The sequence below is a fragment of the Leucoraja erinacea genome, chromosome 29 (assembly GCF_028641065.1).
Source record: "Leucoraja erinacea ecotype New England chromosome 29, Leri_hhj_1, whole genome shotgun sequence".
NCBI classification, from domain to species: Eukaryota; Metazoa; Chordata; class Chondrichthyes; order Rajiformes; family Rajidae; genus Leucoraja; species Leucoraja erinaceus.
Window position 1 is genome coordinate 23,352,523 of NC_073405.1, and position 22,895 is coordinate 23,375,417.

A 22,895-nucleotide genomic window follows, 5' to 3' on the forward strand; every position below is an offset into this window, starting at 1 on the left:
TGCTCTCTACTTAGATTGCCAAGCTTATTTGCAGTGCTCGTGGTCCACCTCTGACTCATAAACAGTAAAAAATGGAAGTTGAAGGTGTGGACTTTTTGTTTGAATGCTTAGAGTCAAACTTGTCTTTCTCTCTTGTTCTAATCTTGGCAAATCTTTCAAAGTGCTCGAAGGCTAGATACAAGTGCTTGGCATCCTAAACAAATAGTGCAAGAATGGAGCCATCTTGCAGTGCACTATTATTATATTATATATTATAAATATTTATAATTATTAACAGTGCAGTGCACTATTATTATAACTATATGAGATTTTACTTAATGCCTACAGTTTCAAAATAGAATGCAATGAAGCTTGGATGTTGCAGGAAACTTTCTTTACTAAACTGGGACCAAAGGTAGAATTTTTGCATGCTGAAATCAAAAACAAATAAACATCTTCAGATGTTGGAAATATTAAATAAATAAAAAGCTGCAGAAGCTCAGCAGGTTAGGAAACATCATGGAAGTAACAAGAGTTAGTGTTTCGGGCTGGGGATCTTTCATTAAGATGTTACCCAGATATCTGAAGATAGACACAAAAAGCTGGAGTAACTCAGTGGGGCAGGCAGCATCTCTGGAGAAAAGAAATAGGTTTCGGGTCGAGACCCTGCTTCAGACTGAGAGTCAGGTGAAAGGGAAACAAGAGATATAGACGGTGACATGGAGAGATATAGATCAAATGAATGAGAGATATGCAAATAAGTAACAATGATCAAAGAAACTGTCCATTGTTGGCTGTGGGGTAGATGATAACGAGTTATACAGACAATGAAATTCACCAAGACAACAGTGAAACAAGTACGACTAAGGTGGGGGAAGGACAGAAAGAGAAGGGTGAGGTAGTTGCCAGATATCCCCTGACCCCCCTCCCCTCCCATCCCCCAGCCTTCTGGACACCTCCTCCCCCGAGTCTGAAGAAGGGTTTCGGCCCGAAACATTTCCTTCGCTCCATAGATGCTGCTGCACCCGCAATTTCCCAGCTTTTTTGTGTAACTGTTTGTTGGCTGTGGGGTAGAAAGATTGACAATGAAACTCACCAAGACAACAGTAAAAAGTATAAGGTACATTTATCTGACCTCCCTCTTGGTCCTCCCGACTTTGTTCACAAATTCCAGCCCCCCCCCCCCGTCCCGTCCCCCCCCAACATCAGTCTGAAGAAGGGTCTTGAGCCGAAATGTTGCCTACTCCTTTTCTCCACAGATGCTGCCTCACCTGCTGAGTTTCTCCAGCATTTTTTGAGCTTTGAAACCCAAATGATCTTTTAAATCTGTAACAAAAGCTTTATGTAGAACAAGCATGATATTGTAGGATCCACAATTTGCTCAAATATTATTTTAAGTAGAGCACTACATGTAATAAATCTGTGCTAATGTTGAAAGCATTAATCTCCCACACTATTTGATATGTATTTATGGAATGTTAAGCTCATTTATAGATTCATGTTGCATGGAACACTGTGCACAAGCTCAGTATCAACTTACCGTTTATGATTAATGTGCTGGACAGTGACTCTGCAAATTTGATTTCATTATCTATGTTTCCTTATGATTGTTATAAATTTGTACAGAGTGAAATTAAAAAATATATATATATTAATTCTTTAATAGATGCTTATGAATGCAAAATTAATGTTACTGCCTGCCCAATTAAAAGGTTCTAGACTATCAGTCAGATTATGGTTGGTAATTAAATCATAATTATTAACTTTTGCTGCAGAATGTATTTATAAAAATACCCAATGGTGTTCATTAAAACTCATGACAGAGAAAGCAGAATTTCATCCTTATTTGGCTGATCTCTGTTGAATTAGTAGCAAACGTGGGGTGATTGTCATCAGTTAGCCTTGATTAAGTCAGGATAAACCTACAGTTAGATAGCCCCTACTACCCTCCTTGGAAAAAAGACTAAGAATAAAAATGTACTCCTAAGTGAAATGCGGCTGTCTGTGTTAGTTGTCAAAAGTGACTCAGTTCACTGATATAATTTGGACTGCACGGTCCAGGTTCTGATGGGTATAGTTGTTAGAATGAGTTTGTAGCAGGTAATGCTCGAACTAAGCTAACATAGGACTGTCACAGAACCATGCTTCAACAAGTTCTGAGATCAGGATTCATCCATGATCATGTTTATTTTTTTAATTTTGACTTGGGAAGGTCACTTGGTAACTGCAATAAATATTGTGTGTTCTGGGTGAAGAATCGTGGCATATTGAAGGTCTAAAATAAAATTAGTTGAACAAAAATTCAATACATCGCCCGATATAGTGTAATTATACATTTTGGTTGTGAAACATGCAACTAGATTGTCCGCTGCAAAGACATTAAAAAAAAATTCATTTCAATGAGATGACTTGGGGCTTTAGTCAGGGAGCAGGTGATATGCAGGGCAATGATATATCCTTGTATGTAGATTTTAACTCTTGTAAAGAGATGAAAATGAGACAAGAGCAATGGCTGGACGAATGTAACGGTTTATTTCTAATTGTGGATAGTGCCTTAATGCATTTAAATATCTCATATGGTTTAATGGCTCAAAGTGACTTAACACGTGTGGATTTGAAATATTCCTATGTTATCAACTTCCCATAAATAGCTGTTAAAAGAATGATCTATTTTTTCTTTCTTTGATGTTAGTTGAGGCTTAAATCCTGCCAAGACAGTGAGAAATCTTCCTGCTTTTCATGTGTATATTCTTTCCAAAGTCAGCACCTGCAACAGTGCAATATAATTATGGTACTACAAGTATCAGCTTTTATTTCTGAATCAGACCCTTTTTAATGAGCTGATGCCCACAATGTATTAACTGTGTGTACTGGCCTATTACAAAGGATCTAAATCAGAATCAAACGTACAAGGGCTTCTGTCAGTCACTTTATTTGGGTCGTATGATTTATTTATTTCTCAAATAAGTATATTTTGGAATTTTAAAAAGTATGATTTATGACTGTGTTGCTCTAACTTCAGTGCTGCCTTTGGGAGTTTTCTACAGATATCTTTCTTTGTTAACAGAGCCTGGTGACAATTCTCAGGTGTAGTCATTGATTCTACCCTCTCCTAAAGAAAATGCCACGGGGAATACTTTTCATCATAATTTGAAATGCAGATTAACAGAGGAATTTGCATTTTTTTAAAACTCAGCATACATTTGATTTCAGTGATCAAATTTATATTTGTGTGTTACAAACACCGATTTAAAACTGTCCAGGATATTATAGTTTGAGCAGTACGTTACATGAGATGGGCCTAACCCATGACAATTAAAAATTTCTACAATATCTATTGAATTATTGTTGCTCATTATCTGTATGAATTTATGTTCCTAGGTGTATTCAACAGCTGGAGGAAAATGGCTTCCAAACTCAAAATATATTTAAAACTTGTATATTCCATAAAGATGAAAGAGAAATGGTAACGAAAGCCATTCGTGTTGTAAACCCCAACTTCCAGCCCTTATCGGAACCTGAAGCAGCGATCTGCCAGTCTCCATTAGTGTCACGTTTTTATGCAGAGGTATGGAGGAGAGAGCGATGGTACAGAGAAAATAATTTCAACTAGATTCATTTACTGTGCACAATTGTAATTAGTAATAATATTTAATTTGCACTTTTAACATCTTGATTATTAATAATGATGAACATAAAGACTGCATTTGGTGGATCTCCTAAAATGTAGCTAAGAACTAAAACTTGTTCACTGAAATCTGATTTGCAAATTCTTGGTGAGGTTTGTATCAGTTGTGATGTATCTATATTGCCATTTCTGGCAAATATCATTGACTAAATAGCCCTGCATTATCAGAAGACGTGGAGATAGACCCTAAGTACTGGAGTAACTCAGCGGGTCAGGCAGCATGTCTGAAGAAAGGACCTGACCCGGAACATCACCCAACCTTTTTGTCTGACCCGCCGAGTTACTCTAACACTTTGTGTCTATCTTTGGTATAAACCAGGATTTGCAGTTCCTTGTTTTAATTATCAGAAGAGGTAGCTTGTGTGTATGGTCAGAAAGATATCAGTGACTTTTCAGCATCTGGTGAACAGGAAATATGATTGTACCTGTGACACACCAGCAAGCAGCAGCTTTGTAAGCTATTGGCAATAGCACCACCGCCGACTAAAGACCCGACTAAAGATTTGTAAAATCAGAATGTTCTGCCAAATGAGAAACCACTGCTGAAGAAAGCTGAAATTTTAATAGAATTAATTTTTATAATAGTGGAGGCTGCACTCGGCTTAAGTTTAATTGTACAATTGTAACCTTTAATATATCAACTGTTGTCAGAAAGCATTTTCAGAAGTAATATTTTAACACAAATCACAGGCAATATATTTTGAAAACATAGAAACATAGACATAGAAACATAGAAAATAGGTGCAGTAGGCCATTCGGCCCTTTGAGCCTGCACCGCCATTCAATATGATCATGGCTGATCATCCTTTATGTTGAATGTGCGCACATTGTTCCTGTATTTTGTGCTTATTTGACTCCTGAAAATTATACCTGCTACAAAAAGAAATGGGTTAATCAAGTTGATTGTCTCCAAGATATTATAATTCATCTGGAGCATTGTCTGAATTGCCAAGCATGTCTAAAGATTTTCTTCCAAAACAAAAAGGATACAGAAACGCAGCGGTTCATATTGTGTTCTTCTTTAGCCAGCCTTTCAGGCCTTATTTGTCACATAATAGTTGAGTGTGGGTCACCAGATTCAAACTATGCAACTATTATTTAGTGTATGTTATTTTCAGAGATATTTGAAAAGGCCATCAATTCAGACCAATGATCCAATCTGAGGTCCATTCACCACTCACTTACTGCTGGATGGCCATGGCAGCAATGCCTTCAGCTCCCTTTAGACCATTCCATGCAAGGATGCAAAACATTTGCAAAGAGGAAATGGGCCAGAGTGTGGCTGAGCAAATATTTTAAATTCACTACGTATACTAGACGATCAACAGCACCACCTTATAAATATTGAAGCTTCAATATTAATTGGGCAAAATTACAAATTATGAATTGATACAATTTTAATTTGGAGATAATTTTTAGTTACTCTTTTGTAAAAATAAACTTTAAACTTTGAACATGAAATATAATACTAGACATCTGCATGGTTTCTAATGGCACACATTGGATGCTTTTTAATTTTGTCTCCATTCAACATAGTTGTAGGGATGATACATAGAAGATAGACGCAAAATGTTAGGGTGTTTCAGCGGGTCAGGCAGCATGTTTAGAGAAAAGGAATCGGTGATGACTCGTCGAGACTCATCCTCACACCTTTCCTATCCCAGTATTTCGTGTCTGACTTGAAAGGTTGAAAGGTCAGTTTATTGTCACGTGTACCAATTAAGGTACAGTGAAACTCGAATTACCATACAGCAATACTAAAAAAAAGCAACAAGACACAACTGCATAAAAGTTAGCATAAACATCCACCACAGCGGATTCCCCAAATTATAGTCTAATCTTCTTCTTCTAATAAAGTCTAATCTTCTTTCCCTTTAGTGTTAACCAGCATCTGAAGTTCCTCCCTGCACAGTGATGGTACATGGTGTTCCTTGCACTAGATAGACAAATTATATTTTAAATACATCTTAAACTGACAAATAATGAAATCTAAAACATTTCAGGTTCTGAGCTTCATTTGTAATAGCTCTCTTGTTCCCTTGAAGAGAAATATGTGAGTTTATTACTCTGAAGTTAAATGTTGTTAATTCTTCAATGTTTAATATAGATGATTATTTTATTTAGGTTTAGTTTGGAGATATAGCACAGAAACAGGCCCTTCGGCCCACCAAGTCTGCACCAACCAGCAATTACCGCACACTTACAGTATCTTACACACACACACACACACACTAGGGACAATTTAGAATTATATCATGCCAATTAGACTACAAACCTATACATCTTTGGAGCGTGGGAGGAAACCGGAGATCCTGGAGAAAACCCACGCAGGTCACTGGGGGAATGTACAAACTCCATACAGACAACGCCCGTGGTCAGATTCGAACCCGGGTCTCTGGCGTGGTAAGGCAGCAACTTTACCGCTGCGCCACTGTGACGCCCAAAGGTACTAACGTTTCTAAAGTACTTTAAATGCAGATTTATAAAGTATGGATTAGTAGGTGCTCACTAAATAATTTCTTATTCTCAGAGTGAAATAGTTTCTGGAACAATTCCATAGCTTATGTAAATAATTTGTACGGCTACAAACTACAATTAAATAGTAGTCTGAGGTTGAGCTGCATCATGACATTATTCCTTCCTTTAACTACTTTGATCGTTTGAAATACAGCCCTGTATTCCCACAACATGCATGACATAAAGTGCTAACATTCAAAACAATGAATCCATTATTTATGTTAGCATTAATTGGTACTATTGTTCTAACCTTTATACAAATATATCACAAGGCTTAAATATATACTGTTAATCCTAGAGATTAAATATGTGATAAAGGTAGCAAAACTTGTAATAGTGGAGTAACTATTACAATTTAGCTTTCACATTGCCAAGTGAATAGTGCTTTCCAGTTTTTTGTTAAAAAAAATAACCGACATTTTTGAGTTGATGTAGTGCCGTAATTATTAGGCTAGTAGAATCCTGCTGCAAAAAAAATTATACCATTTGAGAAAGTATTGTGCTTTATTTTAGGTTGGGCCGGTGGAATATCCCAAATTGGATCTCTGTCTTGCAGAACTGAGGGAGAGATTTGACAGACAGCTAAAGAAGGAGCAAGCGGATACTGTTACTATTGATTCTGTTGAAGCAACAAAGTCTGTTACAGAGAAGATGAAAAAAATGGTACCAGTGCTTTTAAGTTTTCAGACTCGATAAAATGTGGAAATATATATATATTTTAAAATTTGTATCTCAGTTCACTTTGAAATGAAAGAAAAAAAAATCAAGTGTTTTGTATCACTTTGCAAATGATGTTCATGGAGATGGAAGTTTGTGGAGTTGTTTTCAACAGACTGACAAGAATACCTCCTCTGATTTTTCAGCTCTATATTTCATTTTTAGGATAATATACTGGGGCATAAAATATAAAAACTAAAGTGATTATGTCACCTTACCGATTTCCTTTTTTAAATACATAAGCACAGCCAATATTTAGTCATTATTTGCATAATTGATTTCCAGATGATATTTTTAATTGCACGCTAAGTTTGAAACACGGGGATTTTGTACCACTCTTATTCTGCCATTAAGCTACGGGACATTTGTATTAAGGGCTTTAAATCTATGAGGTTCCTGATGTAAACTTTAATAATAGCCATCTATTTTCAAAAAAGAAAGTATAGTTTTTCTAAAAGTCAAAAGTTCTAAACATAGTTTTACCTGTTGCTTGTTTGTTCTGATAACCACTAACTGAAATAATGTTGATTAAAATCAGCGGAAACGTCTGGCAGATTTACGCGCCAAGTGGCAAAAATCTCTTCTGCGGGCATTTCATGAGTCCAAGTTCCATTTGGCTGGCAATGGAAATTGTCCCTGGAGAATGAACCTCTATCCTTATCTATGTCTGCTGGATGATAAAGAGTATGTGGACATTATGTTACAGGTATGAAAGTAGTTTTTATAAAAATAAGATTCATAAAAGATTTATATTTAATATCATTAGGTATTTAACTATTTTAAGGAGTATGTTGCAGCCTCGTCTGAATTCAGCCCAGAAATTGGGAAATGCATGTATGCTGCCAAGAAATTGATATGTGAATGAATGTATCCCTTTTGTGTAAGCTAGTGATTTGTTTGAAATCTGTCAGCTGAAGTTGATTATGTCATATTATAACTAGGTGTTTTAATCAATCAAACTAAACATCAACGACTGCATCAGTGCTACCACCTGCACCTATGCAGAACGCACTGACTTCATTAACTTCCATCCTGGACTCAAATTCACTTGAACCATCTCTGACATCTCCCTACCCTTTCTTGGTCTCATCCTCGCCATCACAGGAGACAAACTATCAACTGACATCTATTATAAACACACCAATTCCCACAGCTATCTAGATTACACGTTTTCCCACCCTGCTTCCTGTAAAGACTATCTCTTACTCTCAATTCCTCTGTCTACGTTGCATCTGCGCCCAAGATGAGGTGTTCCATACCAGGACATTGATGATGTCCTCATTCTTTAGGGAATGGGGGTTCCCCCTCTTCCATCATTGATAAGGCCTTCATTAGAGTCTCCTTGATATCCCACAACTCCGCTCTTGCTCCAACATTTTTGCTATCTCCCAACGGAATCTCATCACTAGCCACATCTTCCCATCTCTTCTTCTTTCCTCAGAGACCGTTCCCTCTACAACTTCTTGGTCAACTCGTTCCTTCCTACCCAAACCGCCCCTTCCCCAGGTACTTTCCCATGCAACCGCAGTCTTTTCAGCAACCTTCCCCTCAACTCCCGTCCAAGGACCCCAACAGTCTTTTCAGTGAGGCAGAGGTTCACTTGCACCTCCTCCAACCTTTTCTACTGAATCCGCTGTTCTGTTGTGAACTCCTATATATCTTTCAAAAACAAAATTATTTCATACTGATTGTTTATGTCTATCTGAACAAGATCGCCAAAGCCAGATTAGACCACATGTATACTTCGTAAAATTCATGTTGTTTTAATGCTCCTTACAAATCTTAATAGTATTCTGCACCATTATGTACGAGGTTAGACTAATATCTTGTGCATTGAAATGTTGCTTCAGCAAGGAAAGTAGTGGTCACTGAATGGCCAGTGGGAAGACACTTTAGCGAACACACTTTTAAAAGGGCAGGATTGGAGATTAGAAGGTAGGAAAGTGAGGAATTCATACATATAAGTAATGACAGCATCTTACTTTTACATGGACTCTTTGTGGATGACAATGGCCTGAGGCTTTGCTTAATGGAATAGAAGAGGGCAAATGGCATCACAGAAATTCAGACTCGAGGATCTAGAAAATCATATCACTTGGGAATCTTCAGACTGAAGAAGGATCCCAACCGAAAACATTGTCTATCCATTTTACTCCACAAATGGTGCCTAAGGAGTTGAGTTCCTCCAGCACATTACTTTCTTGCTCAAGATGCCAAGCATCTGCACTTTCTTGATTGTCTCCAACTCTTCACAAATTTGTATCCAAGATTGGTTTCTTATTAAATAAAAAGTTGGATCATAATGATGGTTTGTTATATTGTTAGCCTTGAATGTACATCATCTAGGGGCAAGAAAACAACAGATCCATTAGGCCATTCCTGCGGTCTAAAATATGATGTATTTGTATGTGAGGAAATGATTAGAGAATTACCTGAACCTCGCAAGATTTTTTCCATTATCTATAATTATTCCTAACGGGAAACATCCAAGTCTGTAGAATGCATAAAATGGCAATGCTTTAACAATAATTTTGCACCTTAGCCTATTTGAACTATTTAGCGTACAAGATAATTGGAGATGTTTGAAGTGTAATATCTATGCTATTTTTCAGTGTATTGGCAGCATCCATCCAAATGGAGAGGCATTAGTGGTAATTGCAAAGGAATTGGGCAACAGAATCTACAACAAGTATTCAATACGAAAGAAGACTAAAAATGAGATGGTGGACAAAACGAGAGACATTTATCATGCCTATGCTGAACTGTTGGCAAAAGACACTGAGGTAATATTGACTAAATTTGATTCTGGTTAAAAAAATATTTGATAAACAGATAGTAGAAAGTAGTCATTAAGAATTTGTATAATGCACGTTTTTCTAAACTTTCCAAAACGGTCAAATTGGCAATTGGTTAAATTGAAGGCCACTGTCCATCAGCGGTAGCAATCAAGAAGATTGCTTTTCTACTGCAATGTAATAAAAGGTTAAAATCCCGTCTGACTTTTTTTTTAGAGTTAAATTTATGCCATATCAAAATTGCAGATATTCAGGAGCTTGCATTGAGAGGGAAAAAAGCAACGCAAAGTATCACAACATATTTTTTGTCACCGCTGTATTTTGAAATGTTCAAAATCTTTTGGGGACACTGATGTGACGCCGGCAGTCGTCGAAAAAATTGGCAAGTGGGACAGGCCTTTTAAGGGAACATAGACAAATTGTGGGATGGACAGACAAGCAACAGTTTGCTGTAGAACTGTGTAAACTAATGTATATTTGGAGGGAAAATAAGCATAGGGTATACAAGCTGAAAAGTCCGAAATAGGAACTGAAAATGTTGGAAGCACTTGGCAGGTCTGGCAGTTTTATTCCATCCTGGTGTCATTCCTATTTCCATTTTCACTGTCTTGCTGTTCATTTCCAGCATTTCTGTTTGTATTTTAACATTCTAGCAGGATCAAACTGGATTTTATGTAGTGATATTAAGAAGCCATTCAATGACAAATTCAACCAGCTTCTAACCTTTTATTTCTTTGTTATATATGATGAACATATTAATTAAATTATCTTTTAATTTCAGCTAAACAACTTCCTGCCTCGTGAATACATGACGCACCTGGAAAGGAAGATGAATGCTGGTCCTTCTCTGTTCAGTGAAGATTCGTCTTGGTCTGATGTTCTGACTGTACAATTGGGATCCCATCTCGTGGATCTGATGGTTCGCGAAATTAAAATCCCCACAAACATCCAACATCAAACTCGCGAGAAAAGTCTCATTCCCGTCTTGTACCACATGTACAGCTTTCGCAGTAACAGACAGGTAAAGCACAGTGTAATTTTTCTTTTGGACATTGCCTAGATTTGTATTGTGATTTTGAAGAATTTGGATTAACCCATTACCTTCCATTTTGTATTGTGAGAACAGATTTTATTTTGCACATTAGCTTAGCTAATGAAGTTTCTGAGCAAGAAAGATTTCTGAGCAACGCTCATGTATATTTGCCCTTTGTGACAGGGCATTTCAAAGTACTTTATAGTCCATTAAGTATCTTTAAAGTGTAATCTTTATTGCAATACAGGAAACGCAGTAAATAATTTGTGTATTTGTATGATAAAAACACAATTTTTTTTAAGCTTGTTGACGGAGGGATAAATGGCACCTGAGGCAGCTCTTTAAAATAATGCCTGGGGATATTTTGTTTTCAACTTGGATAAGGCCCTGCAATATCTCATCGGGAAAATGACGCATCGGGGTACAGTGCTTCTAAGCTCATGCATTTTAGATTGCATCAAAAATACCTACAAAGTATTTGACATATTTGACTAAACTTGCTTCATTTCACAAATGCCGTGAGTTTTGTCTAATACACCAAGGGGAGGTAACAAATATGCAGTTCATGGCAGACACTTAAAAGAGTGGTAGTGACCCAATGATTATCTAATGAGGCAAGTATGCAGGAACAGCTCCCAGCAGTCAGTATTAGGAGTATCGCTTTGCTTGTTGTATGTTAATGTACTAGATGGGTTTGGAGTCAATTGGGCAGTTCTGAACATGGTGCAAAACTCGACAACATATGAGCTAGTGAGCATGATGGTAGCAGGACAGAGACAGACAGGTGTAATGAGCACACTCATGCAGAAAACCATCAAAGGTCAATATATGTGAAGTGACACGCACTCATGTATGACAATGTGATTAGGCCATATGATGTAAATAGCACCATTTGTAAGGTCCTCAGAAACCTTGCCTGTTGCTAAAGAGGACACAAAGATCATTGTCAACCACCCCAGGAATCAGGCCTTGTTGTCCTCTCTCCAGGGCAAGGACATCCTTACTTTGATTAAGGAGATACAAAAATTGCACACAATATTCAAGATGTGATTTCACCAAGACCCTATATAATTGCAGCCAGACATCCCTGTCGACGACTCTTACAACGAAGGCCAACATACCATTTGCCTTCTTAACCACAATTGGACCTTGCCTCCAATCCCACTTGCTTTAATTTAGCATGCCAAACTATTATACTGAAAGCCAGTGGGATTCCCAAGTGAGATTATCCTTTTTGAAAATCCAAGCTGTTTTCAAAGTACTCTGCCATTGTTTTTTTTTATAATGCTCCAAACTCTGCTGTTGCATCTTTTATCATTTTCCGGCTACTGATGTCAGGCTAGCTGGTCTATAATTTCCTGTTTTCTATCAACTTCCATTTTTAAATAGTCACACGGCACGGGAACAGGCCCTTCGGCCCAACTCATCGATGCTGACCAAGATGCCTCATCTAAGCTAGTCCCATTTGACTGTGTTTGGACCATCTTTCTTTCAACATTTCCTATCCATTTACCTGTCCAAGTGCCTTTTAAATGCTGTTATATGCTGTTAAATCCTTCCTCAGTTACAAGCCCTGGCTGCTGGTTCCATATGACCACTATCCTCTGAGTGAAAAAGTTGCCCCTCAGGTTCCTATTAAATCTTTCCCCTACTCTGAGTAAAAAAACATGATATTATATGCCTCTAAAAGATCACCCCTCATCCTCCTGAGTTGCATGAAAATAATGGGGTTTTATTAGTTACCCTCCAATCTGTTAGAACAATCCAAGAGTCTATTTAGCATTGGGAATAAATCCAAGCAATGTATCCACTTCCCAAAGTCTCTAAAACATAGATTATCGGCTTTCTATGCCATTATTTTCCTTCATACCATTTCGTTACTGATACAGATCGCATGTTCCCCAATATTCCTGGTAGTTGTGTTCTCCTTTGTGATGACAGAAGCAAAGTATGATTTGATTGGTCTGCCATTTCTTTGCACGATAGAAACAAACAAATAGCTATGACTATAAAACTAAAGCTCAAGAATAGATCAAGCACAATTGGATTCCGCTAATCTAAAGGCACAGTTGACCCTGCACCAGAAATCTGTGAACAGCCCTGTTTGATATTGGATGCTGAATGCACAGCTAAACATTGTTTTTATTTCATATTTGCAGCATTTCCACAATTCTTCTCCCCATTATTCAACAAAGCATATTAAACTGTTGCTGGTTCAGTAAAAGTCAGTAAATTAATCCAAATAAGGCTGAGATTGAGCCTTGTTAATTATCAGATTGTTCATTATATTTTCTTATAACTGCAGTGGCACATGCTCATTTTAATTGTTTGTATTCTGAGAACTAGTTATTAATGACTAATTGAATAGCCATTAAAAACTTGAAGAAATCTGAATATACCACCATATGATTTTAAGAATCGGGCTGTAAAACGATCCACTCTGATAACCCTTTTAAAAACACTTTCTGTTATACAGAAATTAATCATGACATGCAGCAAGGGATAGTGGGTCAGAAGGCACTGCATTTGGGTTATGCATTGATTTCACCTTCACCTGCTAGTACCACCATTGCATTTGCAGAGCTGCCAAGTAGTACGGATTTTCCGTATTTTGTACGGAAATGCGATAAGAATACTGATGTATGATTTTGTGTTGTTAAATACGGATTTTAAATAGAGAGTTCAGTTCAGTCTGAAGTAGGGTCTCGACCAGAAATGTCACCCATTCCTTCTCTCCAGAGTCGTTGCCTGTCAATTTCCAGGTTTAAACAGAGTGCTGTCAGTTTAACTTGTGGGAATTTTAAATGAAGAGCTGTCGGCTGGAACGCTGTGGGATCTAAATATAGCGCTACCGGTTGGAGCACTATGGGCTTTAAACATAGCGCTATGGTCACAGACTGTTCAGGAAAATTCTCGTATAACAATGAGTCTTTGGAATTCTCTTTGCGCCTTTGATTATTTTTCAGGTAATGGTAGAATTCTGGATAAGCCTAATGGTGAAAGGTTACCAGTGGGATTGCAGTTACATTGGGATTGACCTTGATTTTACATAACAGTGGGTGGACTCAAGATGGAGAGGGAGGGGTAGAGAGAGGGGGAGGATGGAGAGGGGAGGGATAGAGGGAGAAGGAAGGAGGGAATAAGAGAGGGAGGGAGAATAAAGGAAGGCTCTGAGAGGGTTGGCAGCTCTGCAAAGGGCTTTAGGGAAAGAGGGAGAGCCAATACAGAGATGGGGTTGCTGGAAGGGGAGGAATGGAGGAAACTAAGGCTTCCAAAAGGCTTCTCCATCATCATCTGGTGCTAAAAGCAGGAAACAGCAGTGTAAAAAGAGATGGCAATGAATGCACTGTCAAGTAAGGTGCGTAGAAGACATGTCAATTGGTAGCAAAGTTATGCATTCTTGTACTCTTACATGGGTATGACCGCACATAAAAAATAAAAAGATTTCAGCAAAATGGCACCGCGAAAAATTATTGATTTCCTCAGCAAAATACTAATTTTCAGGCACTAGAATACTGAAATGCTCTGACAAAACTTGGCAGCTCTGCATTTGGCTTTAATAGCCGCATGGTTCCCAATACACCACTGGTGTTGCTGCTGTGGCTATCCCATGATTGGAAACTAAGCCATTAGCCATAGCAACCAAGTCCTTGCCCCCAGGCTGCACTCATAGCTTTCTGACAGCTTGTGCTGTCACAAGGCCAATTAGTCTCCAAATGTTTATGATCAGAGGCAATTAGAAGGAAGCGAGTTAATTAAAAATTAATAAAATGTAATATAAATTCATAAACACATGTAACTGTTGCAAAGTGGAAGCATTAATATTAATAAAAGTTTCAAACAAAACAGTCTTCACAATGAAGGTAGCCAACACGGATCAATTTAATGGGGTTGTGCTGATATGCCACAAGAGCTGGTATAAAGTGGAGGGGCCAGGTATGTGTGTATCCACCGAGGAGAATGTGAAATGCTCCTGGATTCAGCAGGAATTTCATAGATGGTGTGAGAGAATAGATGTTCGTACATCTAACCTCTTGTGCGTTACCGACTCTCACACTACATAGCATAGACATGCATGTCTATAATGTATTGTGTGAAATAGGCTAAATGTTGGTCCTCTATGGATCAGCAAATGCAAATTAGAAAACTGTGACAAACTCTGCCCAAAGTCAAAACATCCTGCCATTTCAAGGTTTTTAAATGAATGACAGCCAAATCTTGATTCTTCCAAAGCATTGCTGTCTAGATATTGGATCCCAATGAATTGTTTTATTTTCCATCCAGTGGGATCCTCTTTGGATAGGCAAGATGGAGACTGCATCATTTTCTGCTGTCTTTAATATTACAGTAGAAATTTCAACTGTGCTTCATCCTTGTAGTGATTGTCCAGTTAACATATTCTCCAACGTCATGTGTATGATTTGTAGAAAATTGATTCTATTTGTTGAGGGTTAATTGTAAGTCAGTGATCACTCCTGGAACAGTGTTATTTTTGTTTATTCATATGATTGGATATTGTTGAAAATTATGGCATTTATTGTCCATCTCCAACATCCTTCAATGTTGAAGCAGCCAACTACATTGGTGAGTCTGAATTAAAGATAGATGACAATAAATGTATTCTTGTAAAAGTCAACCATGTAGGTTTATTGCAAAAATCTGCCACTACAATTTTATGTGTCCTTTTGAAATGCAACATCATACAAACTGGAAGAAAACAGCATTTTTTGTAAACCAGCATCTGCATTTCCATGTTTCTACCCAACAAACTAGATCTGTCTGCTAACCTTTGCTCACGCCGAACCTTGTAAGAGCAGAAATAAATCACCGAACCCTGGAGCCTGATTTGTCGTTTTCTTGAATTTGAGGCAGCAGAAGTCTGCAGCAGGGTGATGCCATCCAGTTCGACATTCATAGGTGCCCGCCCTAAAAAGGGCGCATGCTCCAGGTTGGCGCCAAGCTGCGTTGCTGCTGCTGTCTCTGTTGTCGTTCGCCTGACTGAGGTCAGTTGTCAGGGCTCACCACGGGGAGTTCGACTACATGAGCCCCACTGATTTGTTATTCAATAAGATCACCACAGATGTGGTAGAAATTTCAACTCTGGCTTATCAAGTGTTTATTTAATTCTATCAATAGTATTCAAAGGCACTGCTTCCATTTTCCTTTGAAGAAGAATTCCCAAAACCTATGAGCCGATGTGAAAAATATAGTGTCATAGACGAAGTGGAGGGGAGGGCTGGTCCACCAACGCAATATTCCACCTCTCCACTAATTCCAATGTTGGTGGCCAGTGGGGGGAGGGGCTTTCTGGAGCGCTAGTATGGGTGTTGTAGGCTGAAGGGGCTGGTTTCCAGAGGGCTAGTATGGACATTGTGGGCCGAATGGATTCTTGGGCTGGCGGGTCAGTCACTCAAGCCTGATGTGCTGGCAGCTCACTCACGGCTGGTGGGCTGGCAGTTGACTCGCAGCTATTCCTTGAAATTCCATTTCAAGCAGGGTGCAAGGCCACAAAATTCAAGTGCAGTTTCATACCATTTCGAGCAGGGTGCAAGGCCACTAAAAGCAGCGAGTCATGACCTCTCCTCCATCTTGCAGAGACTGAGCCACGCCTACACGTCTGGGTTTTATAGTCAGTCCCTCCCTCCCATCAGAAGGGGCGTGGGCTTCATGGCATGATTGACAGGAGAGAGATTCTCAACATTTTTTAAACACTAATAACTCTTATTTTTCATCGATGTGAAAAATCCTCGGCACCTGATGAGCGGAGGGGAACTGAGTAAGATGGCCAAAAATCACAGCCGTACGTGGTAGCGTTGTTTCTAAAATCAATATAAAGCGCAAACAGGCAGTGGTCAAGATTAGACTTTTAATTATATAGAAGGCAAGGCAGCTTTAATTAGGCAAGGCAACTTTAATTAGGCAACACAGCTTTAGCATTTCCAAACCAAAGGCAACACAGCTTTAGCATATCCAAACCAAAGGCAACACAGCTTTAGCATTTACAACACAGCTTTAGCTTTAGCATTTACAAACCATATTTTCAAACCACATTAAAGGCACTGACAGGTCAGTAAAACCACTCACAGTTTAGTAGACATGTGTTCAGTGTTATTCACAGCTCAGACTGCGGGACTTGACCCTCTTGCTTCCCCATCTTGCAGAGACTGACTGAGGCACTCAACACTTCCGAGTTTTATAGTCCCTCCGGAAGGGGCGTGACCTTCAGGAGAGTGAATCTCAACATTTTTTAAACACTAATAACTCTTATTTTTCATCGAGGGGGACTCTGAGTAAGATGACCAAAAATCACAACCATAAGTGGCAGCGTTTTTTCTAAAATCAATATACAGAACAACAGGAAGTGGTCAAGATCAGACTTTTAATAATATTTTGTGTAATAATAGGCTTAAACCATGAAACTCTAGTTCTGAGTTCTGAGTTCTAGTTCAAAATTCCCCCACGTTCACCCTGTCAGGATCCTTCAAGAGCTCCGTAATTAATTTTAGTTGAATTAAAAGGCCATATAGTTTGCTGTCTGAATGGCCAGGAAATGGAAAACTTGTTCTAGGCCACTAATGGAGAATAACATGCAAGTGATTGTAGAGTTTAGGTGGTGAATATTGCGTAAAGCGACCTCTTATATTTCCACTTTGTTTCTCTGACCTTTGTTTCCCAGTGAATAACTGCCTTCAAATTTCAACTGGGTCCTCAGGCATAATACATAATGGTGTGATAATTGAATCATTTAGGTAGTGATTTGGGAGAGAAGAAATGGCTCTGTTCGCATTGCTTTACAGAAAGCCGTTGTCATGTAGTAATGGAGCATCACAATCAATAATAGAGGAGTCTTAGTTTAGTTTAGATATACAGGATGGAAACAGACCCTTCGGCCCACCAAGTCCACGCCGACCTGCAATCCCCACACAGTAGCACTATCAAACAAACACCAGGGACAATTTACAATTTTACCAGGCCAATTAGCCCATAAACATGTACGTCTTTGGAGTGTGGGAGGAAACCGGAGCTCGCAGATAAAACTCACACAGGTCATGGCGAGAACGTACCAATAGACTGGATCTGTAAGGCAGCAATTCTACGGCTGCGCCACCATGCCGCCCCTTCGTGTGAAAGGGAATGGTAAACCACAAAACAATTGAGTCAGGATTAGAAAGGAACCTAAATTAAAATGTTAATCTTTAATTTAACGATGAAGCAGTAAATTTGTAAAGAAGATACAGAGTTTCATTATTTTAACTAACACACACACACACACACACACACACACACACACACACACACACACACACACACACACACACACACACACACACTGCACACACACAAATATACAAAAGTGGGAAAATCTGAAAAATTAACATTTTTGTTTGCGCGTTTTATTTAATGATTCTTTTCTTTTGCAGATTGGTTTCATCAAGCCACATCCTATTCTAATGCAACTCCTTTCAGAAGCTGCGGAGACAACTTTGAGCTTTGACTCCTGCGTCATGCCCATGGTGTGTCCTCCCATCCCATGGACTTCACCCAAGTTTGGTGCCTATGTTCTGGCCCCTACCAAACTAATGCGGTGCGTGGAGGGAGCTGTACAGCACCAGTTACTTTTGGAGAAGTGCAGCAGGTCTGACTTGCACGCCGTATTGGATTCCCTAAGTCAGCTTGGAAACTGTGCTTGGAAAGTGAACGAACCAATGCTCGATTTAATTATCTCTATTTTCAATGACAAAGGGAGCGAGAAGCTGGAGATTCCACCTCCGCTTTCTGAAGCCCCAGCCATGCCCAAGTATGATCCAAAAAGTGACATGAGTCCAGCAACAAAATCTTCATTGAAAAGAAAAATTGCTTGGATCAGGAAAAGATCAGCTGAAATGCACAGCCTCCGAATGGATGCCCTTTATAAGCTTTCCATTGCCAATCATTGCCGACATGAAATATTCTGGTTTCCTCACAACATGGACTTTCGTGGAAGGACGTATCCTTGCCCACCGTATTTTAATCACCTGGGCAATGATGTTACCCGTGCCGTACTGTTGTTTGCAGAAGGAAAACCGTTGGGTGAACATGGGTTAAATTGGTTGAAGATTCATCTTGTTAATTTAACTGGCTTTAAAAAATCATGTTCTCTCAAAGAGAGACTTTCCTATGCTAATGCCGTAATGGATGACATCTTGGATTCAGCAGATAATCCTTTAACCGTGAGTGAAAACTGTCTCAAAGGTGTCTTTGGTGGATAAATGGTAGAATATACATGTTATAACTTGTCATATTACTGTTTGAAATGTGTATCAAATAGTGAGCGTTGAATGTATTCTGTGGATGTAAAATAATGGAGTATCAAGTGATTTTTACCTCCACATGTGGTTATTCCCTTGAGAAAAAACAATTCTGCAGTATTTGCTCCTATTAATTATTTACGACAATGGAGCCAGCTAAAAGGACATATACTTATAGGATGAGGAAAGCAGGGTCATATTCGCTCCTTGGTGTCATTAGATAATTCAGTTACAGACTCAAGAAACTTTGCCTACCAGTAACTTCAGAGTTTTGGATGAATACAAATTTACATTAGAGTTTACATAGAAACATAGAAAATAGGAGCAGGAGGAGGCCATTTGGCCCTTCGAGCCAGCACTGCCATTCATTGTGATCATGGCTGATCGTCCCCTATCAATAACCCGTGTCTGCCTTCTCCCCATATCCCTTGACTCCATTAGCCCCTAGAGCTCTATCTAGCTCTCTCTTAAATCCATCCAGTGACTTGGCCTCCACTGCCCTCTGTTGCAGGGAATTCCATAAATTCACAACTCTCTGGGTGAAAAAGTTTTTTCTCATCTCAGTCTTAAAAGACCTCCCCTTTATTTTAAGACTGGCCCCTGGTTCTGGACTCGCCCAACATTGGGGAAATTTTTCCTGCATCTAGCTTGTCCAGTCCTTTTATAATTTTATATGTTTCTATAAGATCCCCTCTTTACATAGAATAAGGGTCGTGGGCTTGAAGAAAATTGACTAATTATGCCCAGAGTTAACTAAGCGTTGCATAAAAATGACGGCTGTTTTAAATGAAGATTAAAATCTTTTGTGTAAAAAAGAACTGCAGATGTTGGTTTTCACCGAATATAGACACAACCGAGTAACTCAGCGGGTCAAGCAACATCTTTGGAGAGAAGGAATAGATGATGTTTCCGGTCAAGACTCTTCATCAGACTAAACTCTTTGTTCATTGTAACAGTTTAATGTGAATATTATTTTTCATTTAAATGGTCGACACCATCCAAGTTCAGTAAAAAAGAGATAGAGAGAGATAGAAGTAGGAATCACTTGCTGTTGATTAATGCTTTTACATAAAATAAGGTGTCAGTGTGTCTGAATAGCTGTTTGCTTTTCCCCAGGGGAGGATGTGGTGGATGAATGCGGATGAGCCTTGGCAAACTTTAGCCTGTTGCACAGAGATAGCACACGCAGCAAGATCACCTGATCCAACCAACTACTTCTCTTATTACCCGGTCCATCAAGTAAGTTCTGAAATATTTAGGAACATGTTTATTGTTCAGTTACTCCAGCATTTTGTGCATATTTTTGATTTAAACCAGCATCTACAGTTCTTTCCTACACATTGTACATCTGACTGACTGTGCTGACAAATGACTACAGACATGACTACATGCACCAACCATCTTCATGTGTGGATGTCCATATTGCATTGCATGGTCCTCAGTTCATTTGCAATTACTTGCCACTGAATAATGCCTGTACCTGCTCCATGTGGTAGTTGATATTTAATGTTAAAATAAATCGCATCCAGGCAACTTCTGCTCCTCGGTGTGACATTCAGGATCTGGAATTTCCCGAGTGAGACATGACAGGTAGAGGCAGCCAGCTGGAAATGCAAACTGGCAGAGGTATGCTATCTTCATGGGAAGTGCTTTGCCATCAAGACAAAGTAAACTCTGGGATGTGATCATCTTATGGCCGACTGACTCATTCCAACATAGAACCAACACATAAATCCCAAACCTGAATATTATGGCTTTTTAGCCAAGTGAAAAAAAACCTTGGCTAGCATCCCATATGGAGACAAACTCTTGGAGTAGTGTTGTCATAGCCAAGGATCAGTTTTGTCGGAGATGTACACAAGATATTAGATCGGTCTTTACTGGACTTTATCATGCACACAACGTTATTCTTTTTATCATGTATCTGTACATGGTGGATGGCTTAATTTTATTCATGTATTGTCTTTCTGCTGACTGGTTAGCACGCAACAAAAGCTTTTCACTGTACCTCGGTACAGGTGACAATAAACTTAATTAAACTTATAATGCCCTGATCCAGGCACTGGCACCTGTTAGATTCTATAACCAAAGATAGGCACAAAAAGATGTAATAACTCAGCGGGTCAAACAGCATCTCTGAAGAGAAGATATGTATGGCCCAAATACCATACCCCAAGAGCCCACAATTGAAAACCTATCAAGGACAGAGAGGTAGTCAACCTTCACTGGAAAGAGTAAGCATTCCATAAGCTATCCTGTGTAATCCTGACTGACAAGGAATTGAAAAGACAATAGACTATCTGAAAAAGAAAACTATGGGGGCAGGCAGTATCCCTGCTCAAGTACTAAAATTGAACTTGGGATAACTTCGGAATATCATGTGGGAAATTGCAAGTCAGACAATCAGAAAAATCACATCATTTTAGGCAGTTTAGGAAATGATCAAATGGACCAGTTCTCATTCTAAACAAATTTAACATGTGAGTAAATCAGGCAATTTGGAGGGGAAATGGTACTTCAAGAGTCAATTTAATTGTCATTTGGACCCCTGGAGGTCCAAACGAAATGCCGTTTCTGCAGCCATACATTACACACAAATAGACCCCAGACACAACATAATTACATTTAACATAAACATCCATCACATAGCTGTGATGGAAGGCCAAATAAACTTCTGTCTCCACTGCACTCTCCCTGCCCCCCCCCCCCCCCCGATGTCAGAGTCAAAGTCATAGCCCCCGGCTGGCGATGGCGATTGTCCCGCGGCCATTAAAGCCACGCCGGGTGGTGCGAGGTCGCACACCGGGTCTTGATGTTGGAGCCCCCGGTGTGCGCTCGCAGAGTCCACGGCCATTCCAGCCGCGCGGGGCAGTGGTGTCAGGCCCCGCTCCAGGAGCTCTTCGACCCCGCAACTCGGGCGGGAGAAGTCGCCGCCGCAGAAGCCCCGAAAAGCGGTCTCCCCCCAGGGAGCCGTGGGCTCCCGGCGCCGTCGTCCACAGACCTGTAGAGAGCCTCCGACTCTCCGCCTTTTGCAGCAACAGCATCAGCAGCAGAGCGATCCTCCACCGCTCCGGACTCGGCCAGCTCCGCGACGGCAACGGTGAGTCGACCAGAGTCCCCGGTCTCTTCCTGTTGGAGGCCGCTCCTCGTTGCGGCCTCAACGACGACTGAGACCCGACGAGAAAAGGTCGGGTCTCCAGTGCAGGGAGAGATTCAAAAAGTTTTCCCCCCCCCCCCCCCACCCCCCCCCCCACCCCCCCACACACACACCAACATAAAATAACAAACACTACATAAAAACACAGACAAAAATAATAAAAAATTTCACTTTTTGATTTTGATTTTTTTCTCCCTAGTGTGTAGTTAAGTGGTATTAATATGGAATTACAGTGAATGGGTATTCAGTGGCGGACTTATTGGCCAAAAGGCCCATTTCCCTGATGTTTGACTCGAGGTCAGTCTTGCAAAAGGAACAGAATTAAGCTTTTTGATCATATTCAACATTTTTCTAAAATGTTTTATAGTTTTTACAAGAATATTCTCATTGAAATCTGCACTTTTTGCAGGGCTGAACATGCTAGAAGCAGGAATGTTGTTTTTCTTGACTCTGGAGTCTAGAACTTGAGAGTCCATTTTGGAATGGTGAACCATTTAAGAGTGAGATGAGGAGACATTAGGGATTGTTGAATCTATCGCATTCCCTACTCCAGAGGGCGGTGATGCTCAATCATTTAATTTGTTCAAAATGGAGATTGATAGATTTCTGGATGTTAATGTGCTGAGGCAGATGATTGACCATGATCGTGTTGAAAGGCTGGAAAACCAGATGGCCTAATGCTGCTCATGATTCTTATATGATTTAGGAACATGTTATGTTT

At 39.5% G+C, this 22,895-nt stretch overlaps 1 protein-coding gene across 1 annotated transcript in view; it reads left to right on the top strand.

Moving 5' to 3' along the window:
- polrmt (polymerase (RNA) mitochondrial (DNA directed)) overlaps nucleotides 1-22,895 on the top strand; it is a 69,293-nt gene that overhangs the window by 17,336 nt on the left and 29,062 nt on the right. Inside the window, exons 5-11 of the mRNA XM_055658900.1 lie at nucleotides 3,361-3,547; nucleotides 6,698-6,847; nucleotides 7,440-7,607; nucleotides 9,514-9,684; nucleotides 10,478-10,717; nucleotides 18,151-18,939; nucleotides 20,134-20,256. Coding sequence (XP_055514875.1) covers nucleotides 3,361-3,547; nucleotides 6,698-6,847; nucleotides 7,440-7,607; nucleotides 9,514-9,684; nucleotides 10,478-10,717; nucleotides 18,151-18,939; nucleotides 20,134-20,256 — 1,828 coding nt within the window. The remainder of the gene's footprint in view (nucleotides 1-3,360; nucleotides 3,548-6,697; nucleotides 6,848-7,439; nucleotides 7,608-9,513; nucleotides 9,685-10,477; nucleotides 10,718-18,150; nucleotides 18,940-20,133; nucleotides 20,257-22,895) is intronic.